General features: G+C 31.6%; 2 protein-coding genes across 4 annotated transcripts in view; one reads left to right on the plus strand and one right to left on the minus strand.

Moving 5' to 3' along the window:
* Positions 1-1,151, minus strand: part of LOC143045813 (FERRY endosomal RAB5 effector complex subunit 3-like) — a 35,295-nt gene extending 34,144 nt beyond the window's left edge. For both annotated transcript variants that reach the window (XM_076218593.1, XM_076218592.1), the window contains exon 1: positions 1,029-1,151. The gene's annotated coding sequence lies outside the window, so the exon portion shown is untranslated. The remainder of the gene's footprint in view (positions 1-1,028) is intronic.
* Positions 1,120-23,330, plus strand: LOC143045812 (uncharacterized). 2 transcript variants are annotated; one of them, XM_076218590.1, is made up of 8 exons: positions 1,120-1,208; positions 9,502-10,867; positions 11,669-11,775; positions 17,308-17,458; positions 18,841-20,411; positions 21,050-21,217; positions 21,912-22,131; positions 22,869-23,330. In XM_076218590.1, exons 2-8 carry the CDS (start codon positions 9,544-9,546, stop codon positions 23,108-23,110), a joined length of 3,783 nt encoding a protein of 1,260 aa, XP_076074705.1. In that variant the 5' UTR covers positions 1,120-1,208; positions 9,502-9,543; the 3' UTR covers positions 23,111-23,330. The 2 variants fall into 2 exon arrangements, with proteins under 2 accessions (XP_076074705.1, XP_076074706.1); XM_076218591.1 differs by lacking the exon at positions 1,120-1,208 and adding an exon at positions 1,431-1,487.
* The last annotated feature ends 1,442 nt before the right edge of the window (positions 23,331-24,772 follow it).

The raw sequence follows: 24,772 nt of genomic DNA on the forward strand, positions 1-24,772 counted from the left end.
AGAACGTTTTTTTGATATTCCGAAAAATATGTCAACAACTCTATTTCCCCTATCATTTCATTGAAAAATGGTCCCTTTTACATACCTGTTTAAAAGTAAAATTTTGAGCTTAAATGGTCCGTGACCCCCTATTTTTTTTGGACCAATTTGAATCATTTTCTTTAAAGAATAAAATAACCAAAAATACGGCACTTCTGATAGAAACTTCGAATACGCCCGAGCCACCTTAATAAGATATCTAGTATAGTTTATAAGAGGGGGGTCAGACCTTTATTGGGGCTCCAGGATCGGGTGTTTCTAAGCTTTGGATTTACGGGATTGGTCCTTTTGAGATCCGGGAATTCTTTTTTCAAATATTGGGATGTCAGGATTTAAAGAGAGCCGTGGTGTAGTGGTTGGTGCATCGGACTACTAACACAAAGGTTCCTGGTTCGATTCCCATTTGGGATAAAAATTTCAGGAACTCAATTTTCGGCTCTCCCTTGACACCATCTGAAAGTATGGTCTTGAGGAAACGATGATAGTCCATCGGAAGGGGAGGATGAATGGCTGACCCGTGTTAAGAGAGAGCCATATCTCTTGCACGTTAAAGACACCCTTGTAGATTTCGAAAAAGAGTAGGCTAATGCTGCTACAAGGCAGCACTTGCACCCGCAAAGTGGAAAGGGATTAATATAAGTTGCATAATTTGTTTCCCAATCCACTATAAATAAATATGTTTAAATAAAAAAAAATAAAAAAAATCTTTATATTCCATGTGTATTCGGGACCTCTGGATTTCATTTTTTTAAGTCCAGGATTTATAGATCAAGACTCCTCTGATCCCCCTCATATAAGAGATCTAAGAAAGTAATGTAAGAAATCTTATTTATGCAATTTGTGTTTTTTGAAAGTTACAATTAGGGGGTGTGTGAGATATATCATCAGAAGATACTAAAAACCTTTGTCCAGAGCTTATTGTTCCTATATGTTTAACCTAAATGTCAGTGTTAAGAGCATTATAGAAATTAATTGTATAGTAAAATAACCTTGTTCAATCTTGCCACCTAATTATAAACAAAAAAGAAATGTCTAAAATGATCAGCCGCCCACTTCATGGGCGCAGACATCTTGGCTTTGCTGTGCATTATGGGATTTATTGGCCTAATTAATATAACAGACAGTTGTAACTCGGTCACTAGAACATGTCATTTGTGACTATTTCAGAGGTAAATTGTGTATTAGGATCACGGTATGAGTAATGTCAATAACCATTGTAGCTATTTAATTCCACAGAGTCATATTTAACGTTTTGCTCTCTGAGATTTTCCGCATTCCTTTCAGACATGTTTTGTATTTTCAGGACAGGATATATAAGGTCAAAATGTGCAGACGTTTTGGAAAAGCCGGTTAACAGGAATAATCAGACATGTCTGAAAGGCGTGTTTTGCATTCTTATTACCACGACAGCTAAGCACAGGATAAAAATAAGGAGCACGTAGTCATTGGTAACACAACCATTTTTGCTTGGGATGTACAATATATAAAATGATAAAAATTCAAAATATACACATAAACATGATAACCTGGATTTCCCATCCTTGTATGTTAATTATCCACCTAGTTGCATATGATAGGTCTGCTGTATCGTGTGGAATTACAAACATCAAAGTTACTTGTGTTTATGTTCCAGACCGTATGAGTATTTGGACTGTACACATACGATCTGGACCGTAAGCATACTTTTTCAAAATATATATACGCTCAGACGGTACGCGTACTGTCTGCCTAATTAAGAAGTTGGTAAGTTTATTAGATAAAAATGTATATAACAGATCAACATAACTTATATCTCAAATTAATATTAAAAAGTTCAATAGTAATTGAAATGGATGCATCAGCTACGTACTCTTGAACCTAGTGGACTTAATGAGAGGGATGAAAAACAGTTCTACCCAAAACCAAGGGAATAAATCATGAATTTCATTCTATTTAACTAAAACAACTATTTGTTTAGATTTAAAAATTGTTATGTACAATAAACGGCAAAAATATGTTTTAAATAGACCATCAATCAATATATTAAACTTTTACACAAATTTTGTGTAGCTCAAGCTACAAAGATATTTTTTGTCATGCATCCGATTTCACCTAGATAGACGCACAAGCCCGATGAAGCTAATTTGTTTAGCGAAATATTGCGTGAATAATATATAAAATATAACAACTAATTTTATAACACTCATTTGTGTGTTAAGTTACATTCTTAGACACTTATATAATTTAATTTAGTAACTGCATCAGTTTATTTACAAACTGATCCACACCTAGATAGATTGAATGTTGATTGTTGCTATTTTTAGACACTATATTTATATATGTATATTAATATATTATTGTCGTGATTGTACACTTTTTATATGAACGCAAATATTAAATTTTTTTTGGTCGTATATATATTGGTATCACGTTGGCGTCAGTGTCGTCATCGTTGTCTGAATACTTTTGGTTTTCGTGTGAGCCAAAATTTGTTCCTGTGAAAAATGTTCCAGTGGAACTAATTTCACATGAAATATGTTCTGAGAGAACTTTTTTCACAGACAATTTCCATATAATTTGTTCCATCTCTATGAAATAAGTTCCACACTTTACCTAGTGAAATAAGTTCTTGGTTGGTGAAATTTGTTCCTTACCTAGTGAAATTAGTTCCATGTTTGTGAGATTTATTCCTTACCTGGTAAAAAAAGTTCTGGATCTGTGAGATTTGTTCCTCACCTGGTGAAATAAGTTCCTCGTCTATGAAATATGTTCTGCTGATTAAACAAGTTATCTTATATATATATACTGAGCACTTGTCATCAGTGAGTTTAAAGTCATTATAAAAAACGTGTAGTATATTGATAATGTAATAAATAATAAGTGTAAACATTCAATTTGGATCCTGTGGAGTAAATCAAAAGTTTAATAACATTCTCAATTATTAATACTAAAAATTACACTTATGAACTAGGAAATAGTAGAACAAATGTAGAATAAGAAATAATAATAAAAGTAATTTCGTAAAAAAGTATTATAGTTAAAGTTAACATTTGTACCTATTTGAAAAGGACAATGTAACTGATCAATTATTTTAAAGGCATAAACAAACAAAAGACACACTCTTTTTAAACTGTGCAACGACCATAGCTAGGTACATGTATGATTAGAACACCCATGACAGATCAACAGGAAACAAGAAGGTTGAATACTATTCAGTCATATAAATGATAAAACATGCAAACTCTGTAATGAGGAAATAGAAGATGAGATGCATTTTCTTCTAACATGTAAAACTCTGGATAATGTTAGAAATCCCTTTCTAAGCAAAATATATAGTAAAAATAAAAATATTTCAAAACTTGATAACAAATCTCTTTTTATTTGGCTAATGGGAAATGAAGATAAAAACATTTTGATAATAATTTGTCAGTTATTAGAGGTTTTAAATATAAACAGAAATACAATATTAAATTAGATTTCTCTATATAAAATTATGTATGATCAAATAAGCATTTACATAAGTTATTTCTTTTACATTTGATAAATTATTAGTATTTACTACGAGGTGTGCTGTCCAATAAAGGGACCAAAATAACAGACTATTGGTCATATTGTATTACATGTATATAAGTTTATTATTTACAAATTGTCTACTTCATTTTCTTTAATATTATATCAATCAACCAAATCAAAATTAATCATATTATGTACTTTGTTTAACCTATTTTGAATTTACTCTACATTATGTTTGAAAATTATATTAGAATTATTCTGCTCATTCTGGGCGCCGTGATTGGCAAATAAAATATTTGTTTGTTTGTTTGTTTGTTTACATTGTAGATAAATAATGATACATAATCATTGCTTTTATTTCTTATTTTCATCCTACCGTCATGCCTTATTTGCAAATGCCCAATGCAATAAAAGTACAGCATTCAGCTTGCATTATAATTTTTTTAGTGTAACAAGAAAATATTTCCCTGTGCAATAGGTTAAAGGTACTTATTTTCTGTGAAATAGGTCTGAGCAGAACATTTTCATTGATTCCTGAAAAATAATTTCTTTCAAAACTAATATCACAGGAACTTATTTCACTTTTTTTTTCAAATTTTAATATTGGAACAAAACTCATGCAGCTGTGATTTTTGTTCCGGAACTTATTTTACGTTTAGTTAAAAAATTAGTTCCGGAACAAATTTTATAGTGCTGGAACAAATTTTCTGTGATATAAGTACTGATGGAACATATTTCCTAAGAAATTTGTTCCAACGGAACAAATGTCACGCCGGAACAAATTTTTTGTTACACTATAACTTTAGTTCAAGTAAGTAGAAATCTATGAAATTTAAACACAAGGTTTATGACCACAAAAGGAAAGTTTGGATTGATTTTGGAAGTTTTGGTCCCAACAGTTTAGGAATTAGGGGTCAAAAAGGGCCCAAATAAGCATTTTCTTGGTTTTCACACTGTAACTTTAGTTTAAGTAAATAGAAATCTATGAAATTTTGACACAAGGTTTATGACCACAAAAGGAAGGTTGGGATTGATTTTGGGAGTTTTGGTTTCAACTGTTTTGGAATTAGGGGGCCAAAAAAGGGCCCAAATAAGCATTATTCTTGGTTTTCGCACACTAACTTTAGTATAAGTAAATAGAAATCAATGAAATTTAAACACAAGGTTAATGAACACAAAAGGAAGATTTGGATTGATTTTGGGAGTTGAGATCCCAACAGTTTATGAATTAGGGGCCAAAAGGGGGCCCAAATAAGCATTTTCTTGGTTTTTGCACCATGACTTTAGTGTAAGTAAATAGAAATCTATGAAATTTAAACACAAGGTTTATGACCATAAAAGGAAGGTTGGGAATGATTTGGGGAGTTTTGGTCCCAACAGTTTAGGAATAAGGGGCTCAAAGGGTCCAAAATTAAACTTTGCTTGATTTTATCAAAAATTGAATAATTGGGGTTCTTTGATATGCCGAATCTAACTGTGTATGTAGATTCTTAATTTTTGGTCCCGTTTTCATATTGGTCTACATTAAGGTCCAAAGGGTCCAAAATTAAACTTTGTTTGATTTTGACAAAAATTGAATCCTTGGGGTTCTTTATATGCTGAATCTAAAAATGTACTTAGATTTTTAATTATTGGCCCAGTTTTCAAGTTGGTCCAAATCGGGGTCCAAAATTTAACTTTAATTAAATAATTGGGGTTCTTTGATATGCCGATTTTAACTGTGTATGTAGATTCTTAATTTTTGGTCTCGTTTCCAAATTGGTCAACATAAAGGTCCAAAGGGTCCAAAATTAAACTTAGCTTGATTTTAACAAAAATTGAATTCTTGGGCTTCTTTGATATGCTGAATCTAAACATGTACTTAGATTTTTGATTATGGGCCCAGTTTTCAAGTTGGTCCAAATCAGGATCCAAAATTATTAAATTAAGTATTGTGCAATAGCAAGAAATTTTCAATTGCAGAGTATTCAGCAATAGCAAGAAATCTTCAATTGCACAGTATTGTGCAATAGCAAGAATTTTTCAATTGCACAGTATTGCACAATAGCAAGAAATATCTAATTGCACAATATTGTGCAATAGCAAGAAATTTTCAATTGATTGGAGTTATCTTTCTTTGTCCAGAATAGTAGTTGAATCAACTTAAATCATTGTTTTATACAATATACAATGTATATTCACTTTTACTACCAACTGATAAATTGAAACAATCTTTACCATTCAGTGATAACAAGCACTTTTTTTACATTTTAATATTTTATGATGTATTAAAATGAGTAGTTATTGCTATTTCTTCAATTTTTTTGAGAGGATTAATATTCAACAGCATACAAAAATGTAGTGAATTGCTCAAAGGCAAAACAAACATTTTAAGTTCATTAGACCACATTCATTCTGTGTCAGAAACCTATGCTGTGTCAACTATTTAATCACAGTCCAAATTTAGAGCTGAATCCAGCTTGAAAGTTGTGTCCATACTTGCCCCAACCGTTCAGGGTTCAACCTCTGCAGTCATATAAAGCTGCGCCCTGCGGAGCATCTGGTGTTTATATGCTGATTCTGAAAATGTACTTAGATTTTTTATTATTGGCCCAGTTTGCAAGTTGGTCCAAATTGGGGTCCAATATTAAGCTTTGTTTGATTTCATTAAAAATTGAATAATTGTGGTTCTTTGATATGCCAAATCTAACTGTGTATGTAGATTCTTAATTTTTGGTCCCGTTTTCAAATTGGTCTACATTAAAGTCCAAAGGGTCCAAAATTGAACTAAGTTTGATTTAAACAAAAATTGAATTCTTGGGCTTCTTTGATATGCTGAATTTAAACATGTACTTAGATTTTTGATTATGGGCCCAGCTTTCAAGTTGGTCCAAATCAGGATCCAAAATTATTAAATTAAGTATTGTGCAATAGAAAGAAATTTTCAATTGCACTGTATTCAGCAATAGCAAGAAATCTTCAATTGCACAGTATTGAGCAATAGCAAGAATTTTTCAATTGCACAGTATTGGGCAATAACAAGAAATCTTCAATTGCACAGTATTGCACAATAGCAAGAAATATCTAATTGCACAATATTGTGCTATAGCAAGAAATTTTCAATTGGAGTTATCTTTCTTTGTCCAGAATAGTAGTTGAATCAACTTAAATCATTGTTTTATACAATATACAATGTATATTCACTTTTACTACCAACTGATAAATTAAAACAATCTTTACCATTCAGTGATAACAAGCACTTTTTTTACATTGTAATATTTTATGATGTATTTAAATGAGTAGTTATTGTTGCAAACTCCATTAGTAATTTGAATTGAGATCAGTTTTGGAATAAGGGAAAGGGGATGTGAAAAAAAAATTCGGGAGGGGGGTTCAATTTTTCTCATTTCAGATTTCATAAATAAAAAGAAAATTTCTTCAAACATTTTTTTGAGAGGATTAATATTCAACAGCATAGGGAATTGCTCAAAGGCAAAAAACAAATTTTAAGTTTATTAGACCACATTCATTCTGTGTCAGAAACCTATGCTGTGTCAACTATTTAATCACAATCCAAATTTAGAGCTGAATCCAGCTTGAATGTTGTGTCCAAACTTGCCCCAACCGTTCAGGGTTCAACCTCTGCGGTCGTATAAAGCTGTGCCCTGTGGAGCATCTAGTTACAAATATTTATACATAAACTGTAATATATATAAATATAAAATTTATTTGTATGAGCTTTAGAAACAGGATGAAAAGAGAGGCTCTGCCGAGCTTTTCTCCTGTTTCGTAGTGAGTACAAATAAATTTTATATTTTCCGACAATGTACATATATTGTTTTTATCCTGAAATTTACACCCAACACTCGAAACTTTTGTTTTCGAATGTACATCATATCTCTAATGATTCAAAGAAATCGACAGTTTAAAAGCGGACCACGATGAGGACACCCAAAATGAACTGGATCACAAAAAGAAAAACCCTAATTACCCCGTGCTCAACATGGAAGAGGGTTACAGGAGACGTTATTTGTACATGTACAAATAAAGCAAAAATTTATTTGTATACCTGTTATTTGTACAATAGAAGCCTGATTGCAGGATAAAAAGAAATTATTTACACTTTTGGTTGTAATAAACCAGTAAAAAATATTGGACATGTTAATATGATTGAATTTATGTATATAATATTTTTAAATACTAGAAACATGAAATAAAACTAGTTAATATTATAATATATGTAATAATATACATGAAAAATTATTGTGATAACTTCCTTATCATGAATTCAGCATTAAAACTTTAGAAATCAAATTCCATTTTTTTCAAAAGCTATACCTGCACATCTGAGACTTACAAGTAACTCTATAAAGTAAATTAGTCATATTACTGTTAAGATGCAGGAACTATCAAAAGTTATTGTGAATATACATCATAACACATTTAGAAAGACTTTTAGATTACATTTTGACACTTTTACTTATGTTGGTGGCAGCAGTGACAACTTTTCACAAGGAAGTGAGCCAACTAATACAGATGTCTTATTTTCACTCATACCACTTCTTCTTATTTATATTCAGGAGGTTATATGGTCGTTGAATGATGGGAAAACATCATTTATTTAATTTCTGAGCAATAACTTACATGTATGAAACATTCAACTAATACATGTAATTGTGGCAGTTTATACAAAAAAGTAGAGTTCAAGAGTTTGTATGGTCTTTGAATGATTGGAAAACATTATCTATTTAATTTCTGTGTAATAACTTACATGTATGAAACATTCAACTAATACATGTAATTGTGGCAGTTTATACAAAAAACAATATGTGGTATGAATGCCAATGAGACAACCCTTCACAGGAGACCAAAGACACATAAACTAGTGTGTATTTATTGATGACAAAATTGAAGTCAAGTTCGATATTGGTAATTTTCACTTCTTTTCCATTCAGGTGTTATGGTCCTTTATTAATTGGTTAATAGCACTTCAAATCATAAAAACAAGTCTTTTCTGAGCATTAACTTCAGAACCGTTTAACCAATACCCTTCAAATATTGATATGATGTTATATATAATTACTAATAACAAAAAATAGTTAAAGTTTGAAATTAATGATTTTCAGAAATTATGTTTTCCTGGATTGATTAGTAATTAACATTTGAAGTAATTTCCATTTTAAAACTGTTTTATTAATGCTTTTCAAATTTTTCAAGTATGTTGATACTAATGACAAAATTGAAGTCAAGTTCAATATTGACATGTTTTAACATTGGTATTATTGCCCTTCAATGTATACAATGATACTAAAACATGTTATTTTTATGGCCCCGCAACGAAGTTGAAGGTGCCATAAAAGTTTTACCCTTGTCTGTAATTCCAAAAATACCATTATTCCGTCATTCCGAAATCCTGTCATTCCGTCATTCCACAACAAACCATTATACAGAGTTTTTTTCTAAACGCCTTCAGATATTGGGATGATTTTTTGCATGTGAGTTAATCAAGATGAGTTACAGATCAAGTTAAAGTTTGTTCCGCTCAGCTAATTTTTGCCGAAATTAAGGGCTATGGACTTTGATAAATTGTTAAAAATCACAGTTAAACAGACTTTTTTTCTAAAAGCTTTCAGATATTGAGCTGATTTTTGGTATGTCAGTTACTCATGATGAGTTACAGATCAAGTTTAAGTTTCGTTCCGCTCCCCTAATTTTTGCCAAAATTAAGGGCTTACAACTTTGAAAATTGTTGAAAATCACAGTTATACAGACTTTTTTTCTATCCGCCTCCCGATTTTGAGCTGATTTATGATATGAGAGACTACCATCATGTTTGTGTCCACATGTATTATAGAAAAGCAGATTTTGCAACTTTTTGAGACCGGGCCATTTGTGTTGCTTTGACACATCTAGTTTTTTATAATGTATTGTAATTTAATAAAATAAGTCAAATTTGAAAAAAAAATGACATTTTTTTCTTCTTATTTTCAGTTATTATGAAGATTCATTATTTTAAAGTGCTATAATTGGAATATGGCGGATAAAAAAATACACAATTTCATGGACGATAAACTACCATCGTTTGTTAATGAGGACCAGGATTCACAAATCAAGGAAGCAGATAATATCAATCTTCTTACTAACTTGCCATCTATAATTGGAGGTAAAGGGGGAAAAGTCTCAGATGAACAAATACTGTCTCAGATTAAAAAAGAATACATACCTCCAGATGAACAGCATACAAACATTCCATCAATTGTCTCAGAAAATATATTCCCAAAGTGTGATTGGGACAACAATAGATTCAGGTTTTACATGGAAAACGAAGAAAATGAGAAAAAAAAGGTGGAGGAAGAAAGTAAGAAAAATGAAGACAGAGTAGGTATTTATGACTTTCCTGTAGAAGAAAAACCAAAGGAAAAGCCACCAAACAGAAGATTCTCCTTTAATAAGAAAATCAACAGAGTTCTTAATCGAACAACCGCTGATAGTCAAACGAAAAGTTCGGTGAGTTATTCTGCCACACCTTTTTCTAGTACTGTGACTAAATCTACATGTCAGACAACTACACCAGAGGAGCAGGATGTGAATATAAAGAGGTTGTTAGGAAGCCATATTAAACTGCCTCTAACGTTACCTATCAGTAGTGGTGCTGACAGCACTCCATACAATGTCTCAAGGGATTCTGATTTTAGCAAACATTTTGACACGTTTACACATGTTGGTGGCAGTAGTGACAAACCTTCACAAGGCAATGAGCAAAATAATGCAGAAAATAGAAATTTAGAGGGATCTGATCTCAGTAAGCTACATGAAATGTTAACAAATGGCGCTGATTTCTCTAAATTTCTGCATAATCAAGATATTGAGAATACTTTAAAGTCTGCAAAAGCTTATGATCCAAATACATGTAATACTGTAAAAAGTTTAGAACAGGAAATCATTGCTGAAATGATGAAAGGAAGGCATTCGTCCCAAATGAGGGTAGACAACTCATTCAAAAATGATCACACAATTAATAAATCTATTAATCAAAGTATGTCACAAAATTGTTCCTTAGACAATATGAAAGATGATCTGTCATTTGGTAAAAGCTTGGATAATATACCATTTAGTAGAAATTTGGATAATATTCCTTTTAATTTTGTCCAACCAAACAACAATGGTGGAAATTCTAGTAGACAACTACAAAACACGAGAGAGGGTGATAATATGGGTATATCACATACACAGAGTGATCACAGTAGAATGATGTCACATAGTGATGACAGGAAACCAGTCAGTATACCACAGACAGTCAATGCTCAGACTGATGACGATAATGAAACAGGACTACAAATAGTCACAAACCCAAACAGTAAGTTGCTCAGTTATGTTGAAGATGAAGACATTTAGTTTTACATATTCAAGTTTAGTTTACGGTTCCACCTACCTTTGCTTTACTTTCTTCTGATTTTTAGGGAAAAAAATATAAAATTAGATTTTTTATCAATTTTTATTCTTCTGGACCATAAAATATTCCCTATCCCTGAAATATGAATTAAAATTATCTGCAACGTTGTGGAACCTTCAAATTATGTGTTGTTTACACCAATTTGACAAAACAGAAATGATTACAGATCGACAATTGAAAATGTGTATTTGTGTTTTAAAAATAAAAATCCAAAACCATTATTGCTGTCAACAGCATCTGATTAGGAAACTTAGTTTAAACAATAAGTTTACAGAACAAAACTTATGTAAATAGTCCATTACAACAAGTTCATTCTGGTTTTTTTCATAATTCAGTAAGATTTAAGTTGAAACATTTAAATCAGCTGTTTCAAACATACAATATAAAAGTAAGGAGATGTAGTATGATTGTCAAAGGGACAACTTTCCACCAGAGATCAACCAAAGTATATGGAGTTATTGTCATCATCAATGGAAATTTTTCTGGGTATTAATTTTCTTCTATACAGCAACAATTGTATATTCCTGGTTACTTGATTTCATGTTTTTCAAAAAAATTCTTCTATAATAATGACCTTCATTGTATCGCTCTGGATGAAAGTCATATTTACTGGTAACTTTTAAAAAAGGAATACATTCAACAAGTTAATTTGGTAAACTTTGTTTTACATCTTATATTATTAAGCATAAACATTTTGTTTTCCAGATGCTCCAAGAAAGCCAACATACAGTAGCACTACACTTAAATGTTTAGTCTGTGGAGATAGATCCTCAGGAATTCATTATGGTGTATTAGCATGTGAAGGCTGTAAGGTATGTACATGTATGGTATAGAATTTTGTAATGGAGCATGTGATATGTGTCAATATTTGAAATCCAAATTAGATATATAACTCTTATAAGAGTTATTGCCTTTATGTTTTTTGTTTTTTTTTACCATTTGCTCCTATTTTCTTAAAATTGTTCTTGAATAGACAGAACTGTATATAACAAAAACCATCAGCACTATAAAATATAAAAAAAAATGCTAAAATTGCAGAATTCATTTATTGACTTTTTATAGGAATTCATGACCTTAAATGGTTTTTTGTCGAGTCTGCAACTTTTGTTGCAGAAAGCTCGACATAGGGATAGTGATACGGCTGTAGCTATGGCGGCGTTGTTAGCTAACTTTTTAAAAGCTTTATATTTTAAAAGGTGAAAGACCTGGATGCTTCATACTTTGTATATAGATGCCTCATGTTACGAAAGTTTCCATCAGTCACATGTCCAATGTCCTTGACCTCATTTTTATGGTTCAGTGATCACTTGTAAAAAGTTCAGATTTTTTGTAATGTTAAATCCTCTCTTATTATAAGTATTAGGATAACCATATTTGGTATGTGCATACCTTGCAAGGTCCTCTTTCCCGTCAGACAGATTTCACTTGACCTCTACCTCATTTCATGGATCAGTGAACAAGGTTAAGTTTTGGTGGTTAAGTCAATATCTTGGATACTATAAGCAATAGGTCTAGTATATTCGGTGTATGGAAGGACTGTAAGGTGTACATTTCCAACTGGCAGGTGTCATCTGACCTTGACCTCTTTTTCATGGTTCAGTGGTTATAGTTAAGTTTTTATACGACCGCAAAAATTTTAATTTTTTGGTCGTATATTGCTATCACGTTGGCGTCGTCATCTGGGTCGTCGTCCGAATACTTCTAGTTTTCGCACTCTAACTTTAGTAAAAGTGAATAGAAATCAGTGAAATTTTAACACAAGGTTTATGACCACAAAAGGAAGGTTGGGATTGATTTTGGGAGTTTTGGTCCCAACATTTTAGGAATTAGGGGCCAAAAAAGGCCCAAATAAGCATTTACTTGGTTTTCGCACTATAACTTGTTTAAGTGAATAGAAATCTATGAAATTTTGACACAAGGTTTATGACCACAAAAGGTAGGTTAGGTTTGATTTTGGGAGTTTTGGTTCCAACAGTTTAGGAATTAAGGGCCAAAAAAGGGCCCAAATAAGCATTATTCTTGGTTTTTCGCACAATAACTTTAGTATAAGTAAATAGAAATCAATGAAATTTTGACACAAGGTTTATGACCACAAAAGGAAGGTTGGGATTGATTTTTGGAGTTGAGGTCACAACAGTTTAGGAATTAGGGGCCAAAAAGGGGCCCAAATAAGCATTATTCTTGGTTTTCGCACAATAACTTTAGTATAAGTAAATAGAAATCTATGAAATTTAAACACAAGGTTTATGACCATAAAAGGAAGGTTGGGTTTGATTTTGGGAGTTTTGGTCCTAACAGTTTAGGAATAAGGGGCCCAAAGGGTCCAAAATTGAACTTTTTTTTTTGTGTGATTTCTTCAAAAATTGAATAATTTGGGTTCTTTGATATGCCGAATCTAACTATGTATGTAGATTCTTAATTTTTGGTCCCGTTTTCAAATTGGTCTACATTAAGGTCCAAAGGGTCCAAAATTAAACTTAGTTTGATTTTAACAAAAATTGAATCCTTGGGGTTCTTTGATATGCTGAATTTAAAAATGTACTTAGATTTTTAATTATTGGCCTAGTTTTCAAGTTGGTCCAAATGGGGGTCCAAAATTAAACTTTGTTTGATTTCATCAAAAATTGAATAAATGGGTTCTTTGATATGCCAAATCTAACTGTGTATGTGGATTCTTAATTTTTGGTCCAGTTTTCAATTTGGTCTACATTAAGGTCCAAAGTGTCCAAAATTAAACTAAGTTTGATTTTAACAAAAATTAAATTCTTGGGCTTATTTGATATGCTTTATCTAAATATGTACTTTGATTTTTGATTATGGGCCCAGTTTTCAAGTTGGTCCAAATCAGGATTCCATATCAAGTATTGTGCAATAGCAAGAAATTTTCAATTGCACAGTATTGCACAATAGCAAGAAATATCTAATTGCACAATATTGTGCAATAGCAATTAATTTTCAATTGGAGTTATCTTTCTTTGTATAGAATAGTAGTTGATAATATATGTTGGAAATTTGCCAGACATGACTATGATGTCATTTTCTATTTTTATTTGCCAATAACTTTATGTAAATAACTTCATTGGAAATTTGCCAATATAAAATGTTGCTGATGAAGCTTTTTTTCCTTATCTTATCTAAAATGTTTTTAGATAATGTATGTTGGACATTTGCCAGACATGACTATGATGTCATTTTCTATTTTTATTTGCCAATAACTTTATGTAAATAACTTCATTGGAAATTTGCCAATATAAAATGTTGCTGATGAAGTTTTTTTTATTGTTTTATACAATAAACAATGTATATTCACTTTTACTACCAACCAATCTTTACCATTCAGTGATAACAAGCACTTTATTTTACATTTTAATATTTTATGATGTATTTAAAAGAGTAGTTATTGTTGCAAACTCCATTAGAAATATGAATTGATATCAGTTTTGGAAAAAGGGAAACAGGGATGTGAAAAAAAAGGGGGGGGGGTAAATTTTTCTCATTTCAGATTTCATAAATAAAAAGAAAATTTCTTCAAACATTTTTTTGAGAGGATTAATATTCAACAGCATAGTGAATTGCTCAAAGGCAAAAAAGTTCATTAGACCACATTCATTCTGTGTCAGAAACCTATGCTGTGTCAACTATTTAATTTTAGATTTAAAAAGTTTGAAGAAGAAATCTTTAATTGATTTGTAAAATCTTGACATTTGTTTTGTGTGAAAAAAAACCATGTAATGTCAAAAATTTGATCACAATCCAAATTCAGAGCTGTATCACGCTTGAATGTTTTGTCCATACTTGCCCCAACTGTTCAGGGTTAGACCTCTGCGGTCGTATAAAGCTGTGCCCTGCGGAGCACCTGGTTGTGTTTTGGTCTGTTTTTCTCATACTTTATGCAATAGGTCTACTATTTTTGTTGTATGGAATGATTGTAAGGTGTACATGTCTAGCAGGCAGATGTCATTTGACCTTGACCTCATTTTCATGGTTCAGTGGTCAAAGTTAAGTTTTTGAGTTTTGGTCTTTTTATCTAATACAATATGCCATAGGTCAACTATATTTTGTGTATGGAAATATTTTATGATCTATATGTCAGTTGTGCAGGTTTTATTTGACCTTGACTTCATTTTCACGGTTCATTGCTCAGTATTAAGCTTTTGTGTTTTGTCAGTTTTTCTTAAACTTTAAGCAATAGGTCAGCTATATTTGTGGTATGGAAGAATTGTTAGCTGTACATGTCTGCCTGGCATTGTTCATCTGACCTTGACCTCATTTTCATGGATCATTGGTCAATGTTTAGTTATCTTAGTTAATGTTAAATTAATGTGACAGTTGTAAAGCTTGATATTAAGGACTATCAACATAATATCAATAATTAGAAAAGAAGGCGAGACATTTCAGCATGTGCACTCTTGTATTTGTAATCCTGGCTTGAAAAGCTTAATCTGACGGTGCTGAGACAATCCCAGGTGGAAAAGCATTCTAACTCCTAGATGGTGCATGGGAAAATGAGTGTTTCAGGGTGTTGATGGTCACTTGAAGTTGTCTTACATGTATTTCTCTGAGATATACCCTTTGACAAATTTTGAAGTTTGCCTCCTTAAAAACTGGTTGGGTAAGGTGAAAAACTACAAACTGCAAAACTGGTTAAAAATACAAGATCTAAAACATGCTAAATGACTGAAACCATTAATCCACTTTTTAAAGGATTTATTGCATGGTTTTGTGAAATCTTTGTGACTAGTTTAAGCATTTTTATTTTGAAAGCTATTATTGCTAAACAGCAAAACTGATCAGCAATAAAGATTTTTGTTAATATCAATATGAGAGATGAGTGATTCAGGATCCCTTGATGCCTCAAGTTTTATTAAGCAAGACAGCTTGCTGTATATATTTTTTATCATAGATCTTAAACCATATTAATTTGTTTAATTATGTTGTTAAACTTCATAATAATCTGTTTCTCTCCTGTTGGTATTTTTTTAGCTACTTCCTACATGTCAACTTGAACATCTGTTACACATAATACAATTTTTTTTGCGTTATGTACATATGTAAGTTATTGTTTTTTTTAATTTTAAAGGTCACATAGTGCAAAAAAGTTCTTTTTAAAAAAAAGCAACAGTATCATATGTACCTACACTGACACACTTATAGAATAAAAAATACAAAATCCTTTATTAATTAAATCATTTTCTAAATTCTACATTATGTCAATGCATTTTCCTTGTGTAGAAGCAGACCTATTTTTTTTAAACTGCAACAATCTTACGCCTAATCAAGATTGAAAGATTTTAGATTCTGCCATCTGTGTCATCAAAATTAAGGTTCAGTCTATGGTTCAAGTTTTTAAGGACATTAAAAATTTTATGAAACTTGGACAGAAGTTTTTTATGATCATGATGATCAAAAGTCAGTAAATTTTGAAAATACATTTGTTCATTTCTTCCATAATTGACTGATTAATAGACTTATTTTTTTGCAGTTAAAATTTATAGCATATAATCTGAGATTAAATTTATATCATACAATCTGAGATTAAATTTATATCATACAATCTGAGATTAAATTTATATCATACAATCTGAGATTAAATTTATATCATACAATCTGAGATTAAATTTATATCAAACAATCTGAGATTAAATTTGTCAAGACATCAATGACTTGTTCAAACTCTCATGGAATTTTAAATGACCGGGCTTCTTTAAGATAAAAAATTAACATCTTTAGGAAAAATTAAATGAAATTACTTGTATATTTTGTCCATATTTTTACTGGCAAATTTGGTTCCCATATAATAATTGAACAAGTAGTTCACGGAATTGAGTAGGCCAAAGAACTCTTAAATCTAACTACTCTTGGTGTGTAGAATAATTGATAATACCAGTAAACACATACTTAAGTGAGGATGTAATGGAATTTTCAGATGTGAAGTTTATGCATTCACTCTTAAAACACCTGCAGAAGTTTTGTGATGTATATTTGATTTTTTTCTATAATTGTAATAATATTCATTTGAATATGACAAAAATTATTATTATTTTTAGTATCGTGTTGTTCAATGGTAAACTTGAATTAAAGTCAAAAACATCTACTAGAAAAAAAAACACATATTGGATCCCATTAATTCAATTTAGGAGAATTGATTGAAGATAGTTAAATATCTCAGACATCTTATAATTTAGTAAGGGAAATGCATAACTACTCACTAGTTTCCTGTAGGATCAGGATTTGGGTATACCAGTTAGTATATTATACAGTGAAATTTGTCATAACCATTAACTCTTAAGTAACCTTGTATTGACAGGTATTTCTCTAATTTTTTATTACATTTTTTTCTTCAGGGTTTCTTCAGAAGAGCTTTACAAGATATTGGTGATCCTGCACGGAAGAGATGTTTTTATGGAAAGAATTGTCAGATTACAGTCCTTACTCGCAACAGATGTCAGTACTGTCGTCTGCAAAAATGTTTACAACTGGGCATGTCCAGATCAGGTAATGTCATGGAACTGTCATCTATAGACATATTTACTTTTCCTTATTATTTTCAGCTTCAGTGTAAAAGTTGAGGTTATGTAATGGGAACAATTATATGCACATATGTTTTCAATTGGGGTCATGTCATAGCAGCCATGTATACATTTATTGGAAATAAAGGGATATGGTGTAATAACTTACACTTCTTTCAAGTTCAAGACGACCTTAGCACAGTTTTAGACAGTTTTTAACCCGATTTTTGTGTCAAAAATGTCTGTTATTGATTTGGGGATGTACGGTGGGCGGGCGGGCGGGTGGGTGGGCGGCAACCAAATGTTGTCCGTGCATTTAACCAAACCTTTTAAAATTTTAATATGTTGTTACTGACAACAAAATGGAGGTCAAGTTTAATAATGACAATTTTGACTTTTACCGTTCAGGAGTTACGGTTCTTGAAAGTTTAAAAAATGTTGTGTCCGTGCATTTGCTCATGAACCGTTCAACCAAACCTTTTAAAATTTTAATATGTTGTTACTAACAACATAACGGAGGTCAAGTTCAATAATGACGTTTTACCGTTCAGGAGTTACGGTTCTTGAAAGTTTAAAAAATGTTGTGTCCATGCATTTACTCATGAACCAGTCAACCAAACCTTTTAAAATTTTAATATGTTGTTACTGACAACAAAATGGAGGTCAAGTTCAATAATGACGATTTTGACTTTTACCGTTCAGGAGTTACAGTTCTTGAAAGTTTAAAATGGTCAAACAGGTCAAGCTTGATTTTTGCTTTCCATTTGAAAACCATACAATTCATTCATTTTTTTTAGATATTTTCAAAATCCTAGGTAGGTGGACTTAGTAATTTTTTCCTACTTTATGCATTAAGGGCACACAGTTTGTCCTGCTAGAGGGTAATTTTCTATCTAGTTTATATGTTGTTATTGTTGACAACATGGAAGTCAAGTTTGATATTGATAATCATATATTTTACCTATTAGGAGTTTTGGTCCTTGTAATATTGATAAATGCCAGAACACAAATAAATGTTAAAGAATCCGGTTTACTGTCATTTTGACAGCTCTTGTTTTTTCTTGCATTGTCAAGTATGATCTAATAGAAACACCAAAAGGCTATACATATGGACCATTGATTAATATACCTTATATATGTGTATGTATCTCTGTTTATAATCTGAATGATGTCAAGGATAGTGTTTTTTTTAATGCTACATTCTCAGATGTTTAGATCATGAAAATAACCAATTTGTTAGAATGAGATTATCAAAAGAAAATTTTAAACAAAGAATTACATCCTTGTCTTTCAAATAATAGACTATAAAACTATACCGGGTATATTGTTTTTATTGTGAAAATTCATGAAATTTTATTATGATTGTAGCTGCAAAATTGGGAAGAAGATCCCGTAAAATGAGAGATATGATTAAGTGTATGGAAGATTCTGTGATGGAACAAGCTCTCCATGGTCTGTTAAGTCTGAATCCAGACATTTCATCAGAAATCATGTCAACGGTTATGAAACAGAAAACAGAAGACACATCACAAGAAAATAAATTATCACAGAAGTCTGACTCTCCACCATTGGATTTATCTCCCCCTACTTTGAGATCACCATCTCTTTCAAATGATAGCCTGATGAACTCACTAAGTAGATCAAATTTGCCAACACCTTTAGGCTCAGTGAATCATTCACCTGTAAATTCACCTGGTGTACCTGTACGGAATATAAGTAATCCCCCATCAAGTTTACCATTAAATGTTGGACCTCCAAATCCATTTGCCAATCCTATGTTTATGTCACTAGGACAAGATATGATAACCTCTGCAATGTATTATGGTGCTCCACAACTTTTCAGTCAGCAAGGCTATACATCTCCAATCAATTTGGTGAAATCAGAAAGAAAAATTTGTGAAGATAGATCTCCAGTCAGAAGTCATGAACATATTCTGTCAAAAAGTCAATATCTATCTGTTGATGCTATGAATGCTCCCAGGAACAGGTCATCAATAGATTCTGTTTCAGCAATGTCACATCAGTCATATGACAATGAAGATTTAGAGTCTCTCGATGCTATCAGTCGTAGGACATCATATGACTTCAGTGATGAAGAAATTCAAGTATTAAATTCTAGACATTTTCAAAATCAGATGGCTATGGAACATTCAAACATGTCACAAATGAGGAATAAAATTCCTGGTTCAAATTTTTTCAGAAAGCCACAGTATCAAACATTGCAACACAGAGCAGGTGTTAATCCAGATACACGTCCTCCTTCTCTAGAGAGTGGTGGTGGTGATAACAGTCGGCCTTCTTCAGTGTGTTCTCAAAGGAATTCTCCATACCCAGGACGTCAAAACAATCCGTCTCCGTTTCAAGGAACTTCAAATAATCCCTCGCCATTCCCAGGACCTTCCAATAATCCATCTCCATTCCCAGGATCTTCAAACAATCCGTCTCCATTCCAAAGGAATGAATCAGTGAATAGGTCTTTAACATCACCATTAGTAATGAACTCACCATCTCCATATCACATGACACATAGTCAGCCAATGACATCGCCTCCATTATTCAATACAAGAACAAACATGTTGAAACAAAATACAACAGATATATCAAGATCAGACAAAATAGATCAGAAACAAGACACAGGATGTGTGAGACAAAGTCCTGTGGCAGAGTTGGATTCACATGATGATAGAAGAAAGTTCTTAAAAGTGTCATATGAGAATTCTATGAAGACTCAGAAACCCAGAGAGACTGCAATTGTTAGTCCTACTGTGAAAGTTGAGGATGAAAGTCAGTTATCTGTTGCATTTTTAACTTACAAAGTCCATCAATCATTCCAAACAAATTTTCGATCTCGTGCTGATATAGACGCCATGCAAGAGAAAGTTATAGAATTTAAACAGAGAAGTATGCTGGCAAAACAAGATGTGCAGTTACTATTCCAGGTACTAACTTTAACCAAATGTGTAGTTTGAAAACTATTGTCTTAAAAACATGACATCCTGAGGTCCCGATTTAAAGAAATTTAATTCCTGACATCCCGAAAATTTGAAAATAGAATTCCCAGATCCCAAAAAGATCAATCCCGAAATCCCGAGCTTAAAAACACTCGATCTGGATATCCCGAAAAAGGTCCTGCCCACCCTCATTTATGACTTATAAGTTTTCCATGAGTAATGTAGAAAAAAAATCAATAGAAATAAGGAATTTGATTTGATACAAACAGCATTTTGATTACATTTTTTGACTGCAAAAGACAATGAAACGTTGTTGAATCTTTATGCAGATAAATTATCTCACTGAAACCTAAATTGGAGTGATTCTAGTTCTGTGAAATTATCCTGGTCTATGAAATTACAAGTTAAAGAGAAATCAAACATATCTTGAATGATAATGAAGAATCAAACAAAAGTAGGTTGTCATGAGTACAGTTATAAGCATGGGAAAAAGTGTTGAAAGTTTTAAGTTACAGTTCATATCTACAGAAAACAATTCAAAGTTATAGATAGGGATAGTTTATCAATGGATACATCCTAGTTATATTTATGAAGTATTTGAAAATTAACTGCTTTTTGTTTTTCAGGATGAACTAGGTAGAATTTGCTCGGCTGGTGAAGTTTGTTGGCATGGATTCCAGAGTTTACTCAATACTACTATTCAGGATACAGTCACATTTGCAAAGAAAATTCCAGGATTCTCTCGGCTTGAGCAAGAGGATCAAATCAGTTTGATCAAAGGAGGTTGTTTTGAGGTTAGTAATGATCAGTTTATATTAGAATTCCTAATATAAAATTGTGAATGGAAATGGGGAATATGTCAAAGAGACAACAACCGAAGGCCACCAATGGGTCTTCAATGCAGCAGAAACTCCTGCAGCCGTAGGCATGCTTCATTTGGCCCCTAAACATAATGTTTGCTAGTTCAGTGATAATGGACGTCACATTAAAATTCGAAATACACACGAAACTAAAATTAAAAATCATACAAGACTATCAAAGGCCAGAGGCACTTGACTTGGGACAGGCGCAAAAATGCAGTGGGGTTAAACATGTTTTTTGAGATCTCAATCCTCCCCCTATACCTCTAGCCAATGTTAAAAAAACACACAACAAAACACACAGTAAAACTCAGTTTAAAAGAAGTCTGAGTCCAATGTCAGACTAGGTATGCATATTTAAGAACAGAAATGCATTATTCTATAATCTTAGTATCCAACTGACCGCAAAGGTTAAAACTAGAACTACTTACTTGGCCTGTCATTCTTATGGATCCCAAAGGTAACAGTATTTATCAATTTATTTAACTGATCTATTCATTTGTAATACATTAATATATAATTTAACAAAACTAGGATTAAACATTGCACAACAATTGTTTAAGTTATTGAGAGATTTCACAAAATAGCCATATTTCTGTATAAATAGTTTAATTGCTATTCTTTTCAGGTTGCTTGTATTGTACACTCTGTCTTTATAGACACGGAGACTGATGCTATGTTTGTTCCTGGTAAGAACTTCCTAGTTACAAGAAAAGATATGAAGGTTGGATTCCCTTTGGGAGAACATTTTGTTGAATTGTTGTTTAATTTATGTGTACGTCTCAATGCCTACAATTTGGAGGATACAGAAAAAGCATTGTTTAGTGCTTTGGTGCTCATTTCTCCAGGTTAGTAGACAAATATGTAAAAGGCTTTAAGATCAGATAAGTCGGCAACCAAACAACATTACTTTACAAAATGAGACACCTGATCGAAAAGCTTACTTTAGTTGTATGAAAACTTAGGCTTGAATCAGTTTGGAAATAACTTAACACTTAAGGCATTCAGTAACCATATTTGGACTGGTATACCCAAACAATTCATCCATATAAACCTTGTAAATAAACAGGCATACTGCCAAAATAACTGATGAACATTTTATATTTGAAAATACAGTTCAATGTCCAAGACTTTCAAATAATGTATATATAAAAATAACAAGATGTGGTAATGAAACAAAAGATCAAATGACACAGAAATTAACAACTATATGTCGCTGAACGCGGAACAACCTTCCACAATTAGCAAAACCCATACTGTATAGTCAGCTATAAAATGCCCTGACATGAAAAATGTAAAACAATTTAAATATAAAAACCAACAGCCTGATTTATGTTCAAAATATTGATACTGATTGATAGACAAGTTTCATGGAAAATTGTACAACAATATTGATTTAAGGTTCAAAGGATGAAAGGCAATAAAAATAATTACACTTAACTAAAGAAATCTTTTTTCTTCATGAATTTTTACATATACAGTATGCAGAATCAATTCAGACATGGGTGCACCTTTTATTTGATGCTTAGAGACACAGAAGTAATTAGGAATGCTGATAGTTAAATCAATTTTTAAAACTTTTCAGATCGTCAGGGTTTAAAGAAAAGGGACAATGTGAGTAAACTGCAAGAGCTTTTGATACAGTCACTACAGAATCAAGTTACAACATGCCATCCAGATTATGCTGGACTTTTTCCTCGATTGCTGATGAGTATCTCAAGTTTACGGGAACTTGGAGTAGAACATAGAAGAAAGTTAGAAAGCCTGAAACATAAAATGAAGTTTGCCCATGACTTATATGCTGAAACTTTTGATCTTATAACATGATAATAATGTGTGTATTGTCATTATGTTCGTTAGGTACGTTGCACCAGTGACTGTTGAGGTTGATGAAAAACTTTTTATTATACTTTACTGAATTCAAATAACATTTGTTTGCTTCCTAATCTAAGTGTGTACATACTGAAAAATAGCAATTCTTTTTTTTTCTTTTTTTCTTCTTCAAAAAATAGAATTCTTGTTCAATAAACCATTCAAATATTAGAAATAAAAAAAATTCAAAGCAGACAACAAAATTTCAAATAATCACAATCTGTCTATCAATTATTTATTTACATAATTTATTGAAAAATGCATGATGGTCACTGGTGATTGATATGTGAAGTGTTATTTGTTGTAGATGTTGTTAAGTTCTAGTTGTTCATTATTTATGTGTTTTGTTTTTTATGTTTGCTTAAAGCATTTTAACATTGTTATAATTTTAATGTGTGTAGTATGACTTTTTATTTTATAAAGATCTAATGATCAATTTTCTATATTGAATATTTTACTCTTTACAACTATTGCAATAAAAAATTAGGCGTGGTAGTACATTTTATTTGAAAAGATGATTAATTGAATATCAGCATTGTTACTGTAGGTTAGTGTGTAACATGCCTAGGAATTGTGCATGGTGCATGTGAGGCTTCCAAATCATAATGGGTTTTTTTTATGGATAGGTGTGATATTGTTAATCAAATTGCTCTGCAATGAAATGATAAGTACATAAATATTGATGTCATTCCTGATAGTTTACTCTCTAAATTTTAAGCTTGAACTTATCGATTAAGATTTCTGAATTATTATGCTTTGACACTATTTTGAAAATACTAGAGCAAAATGATACTTATAATTCATCTTTAAAAATGCCTTTCCTGAGTTATAAGCTTATAATGTAACATTACACATGTAAAACTTGAAATTGTGTCACATATTTAACATTTCATATTTCCTAAATACTTGTATTGTATTTGTTATATACATGGTTTCTAAATATGACTAATCAGTCTGCACCAAAAACTTTTTCAACTTCTAGTCCAAATGTGACAGAATATAAGTTCCCCCATAATATTTGTTCCAAAGAACTTTTAGCATATGACAAAAGTTCTATTGGGAACTTTCCTTATATAATATTTTATCCAATGCAATAAGAAAATTTCCTTCACAAAGGATAAAATATTACATAAGAAAAGTTCCCAATGGAACTTTTGTCAGTTGCTAAAAGTTCTTTGGAATATTATTATGGACAATGTTTTATATAATAAAAGTTCCAGGAATATTTGTTATATTATAAAAGTTCCAGGAAATTTTTTATATTTAAAAAAGCTCCAGGAATATTTGTTATATTATAAAAGTTCTAGGAATATACAGTGAAACCTGGGTAAACCGAACCCTGATGAAACCGAATTTCAGTTTAAACCGAACAATTTTCAAAGTCCCACAAAATTTCCCTACCAATTAACGTTAATCTAACCTGAAAAAACCGAACCCTGTCAACACCGAATTCCGAACGCTTTTTGAAGGCTCGTTAGTATATCTAAAAATTACCTGTCAAAATCGATCGATAGCAATCAAAACAAAATGTATTTTTAATTTATTTGCATGATTCAATTAAACAAACACAGGATGACAGAGTATACCGGAGGGTATTTGGGGTTTAATGAACTGGTG

Source organism: Mytilus galloprovincialis, chromosome 9, assembly GCF_965363235.1.
Source record: "Mytilus galloprovincialis chromosome 9, xbMytGall1.hap1.1, whole genome shotgun sequence".
NCBI classification, from domain to species: Eukaryota; Metazoa; Mollusca; class Bivalvia; order Mytilida; family Mytilidae; genus Mytilus; species Mytilus galloprovincialis.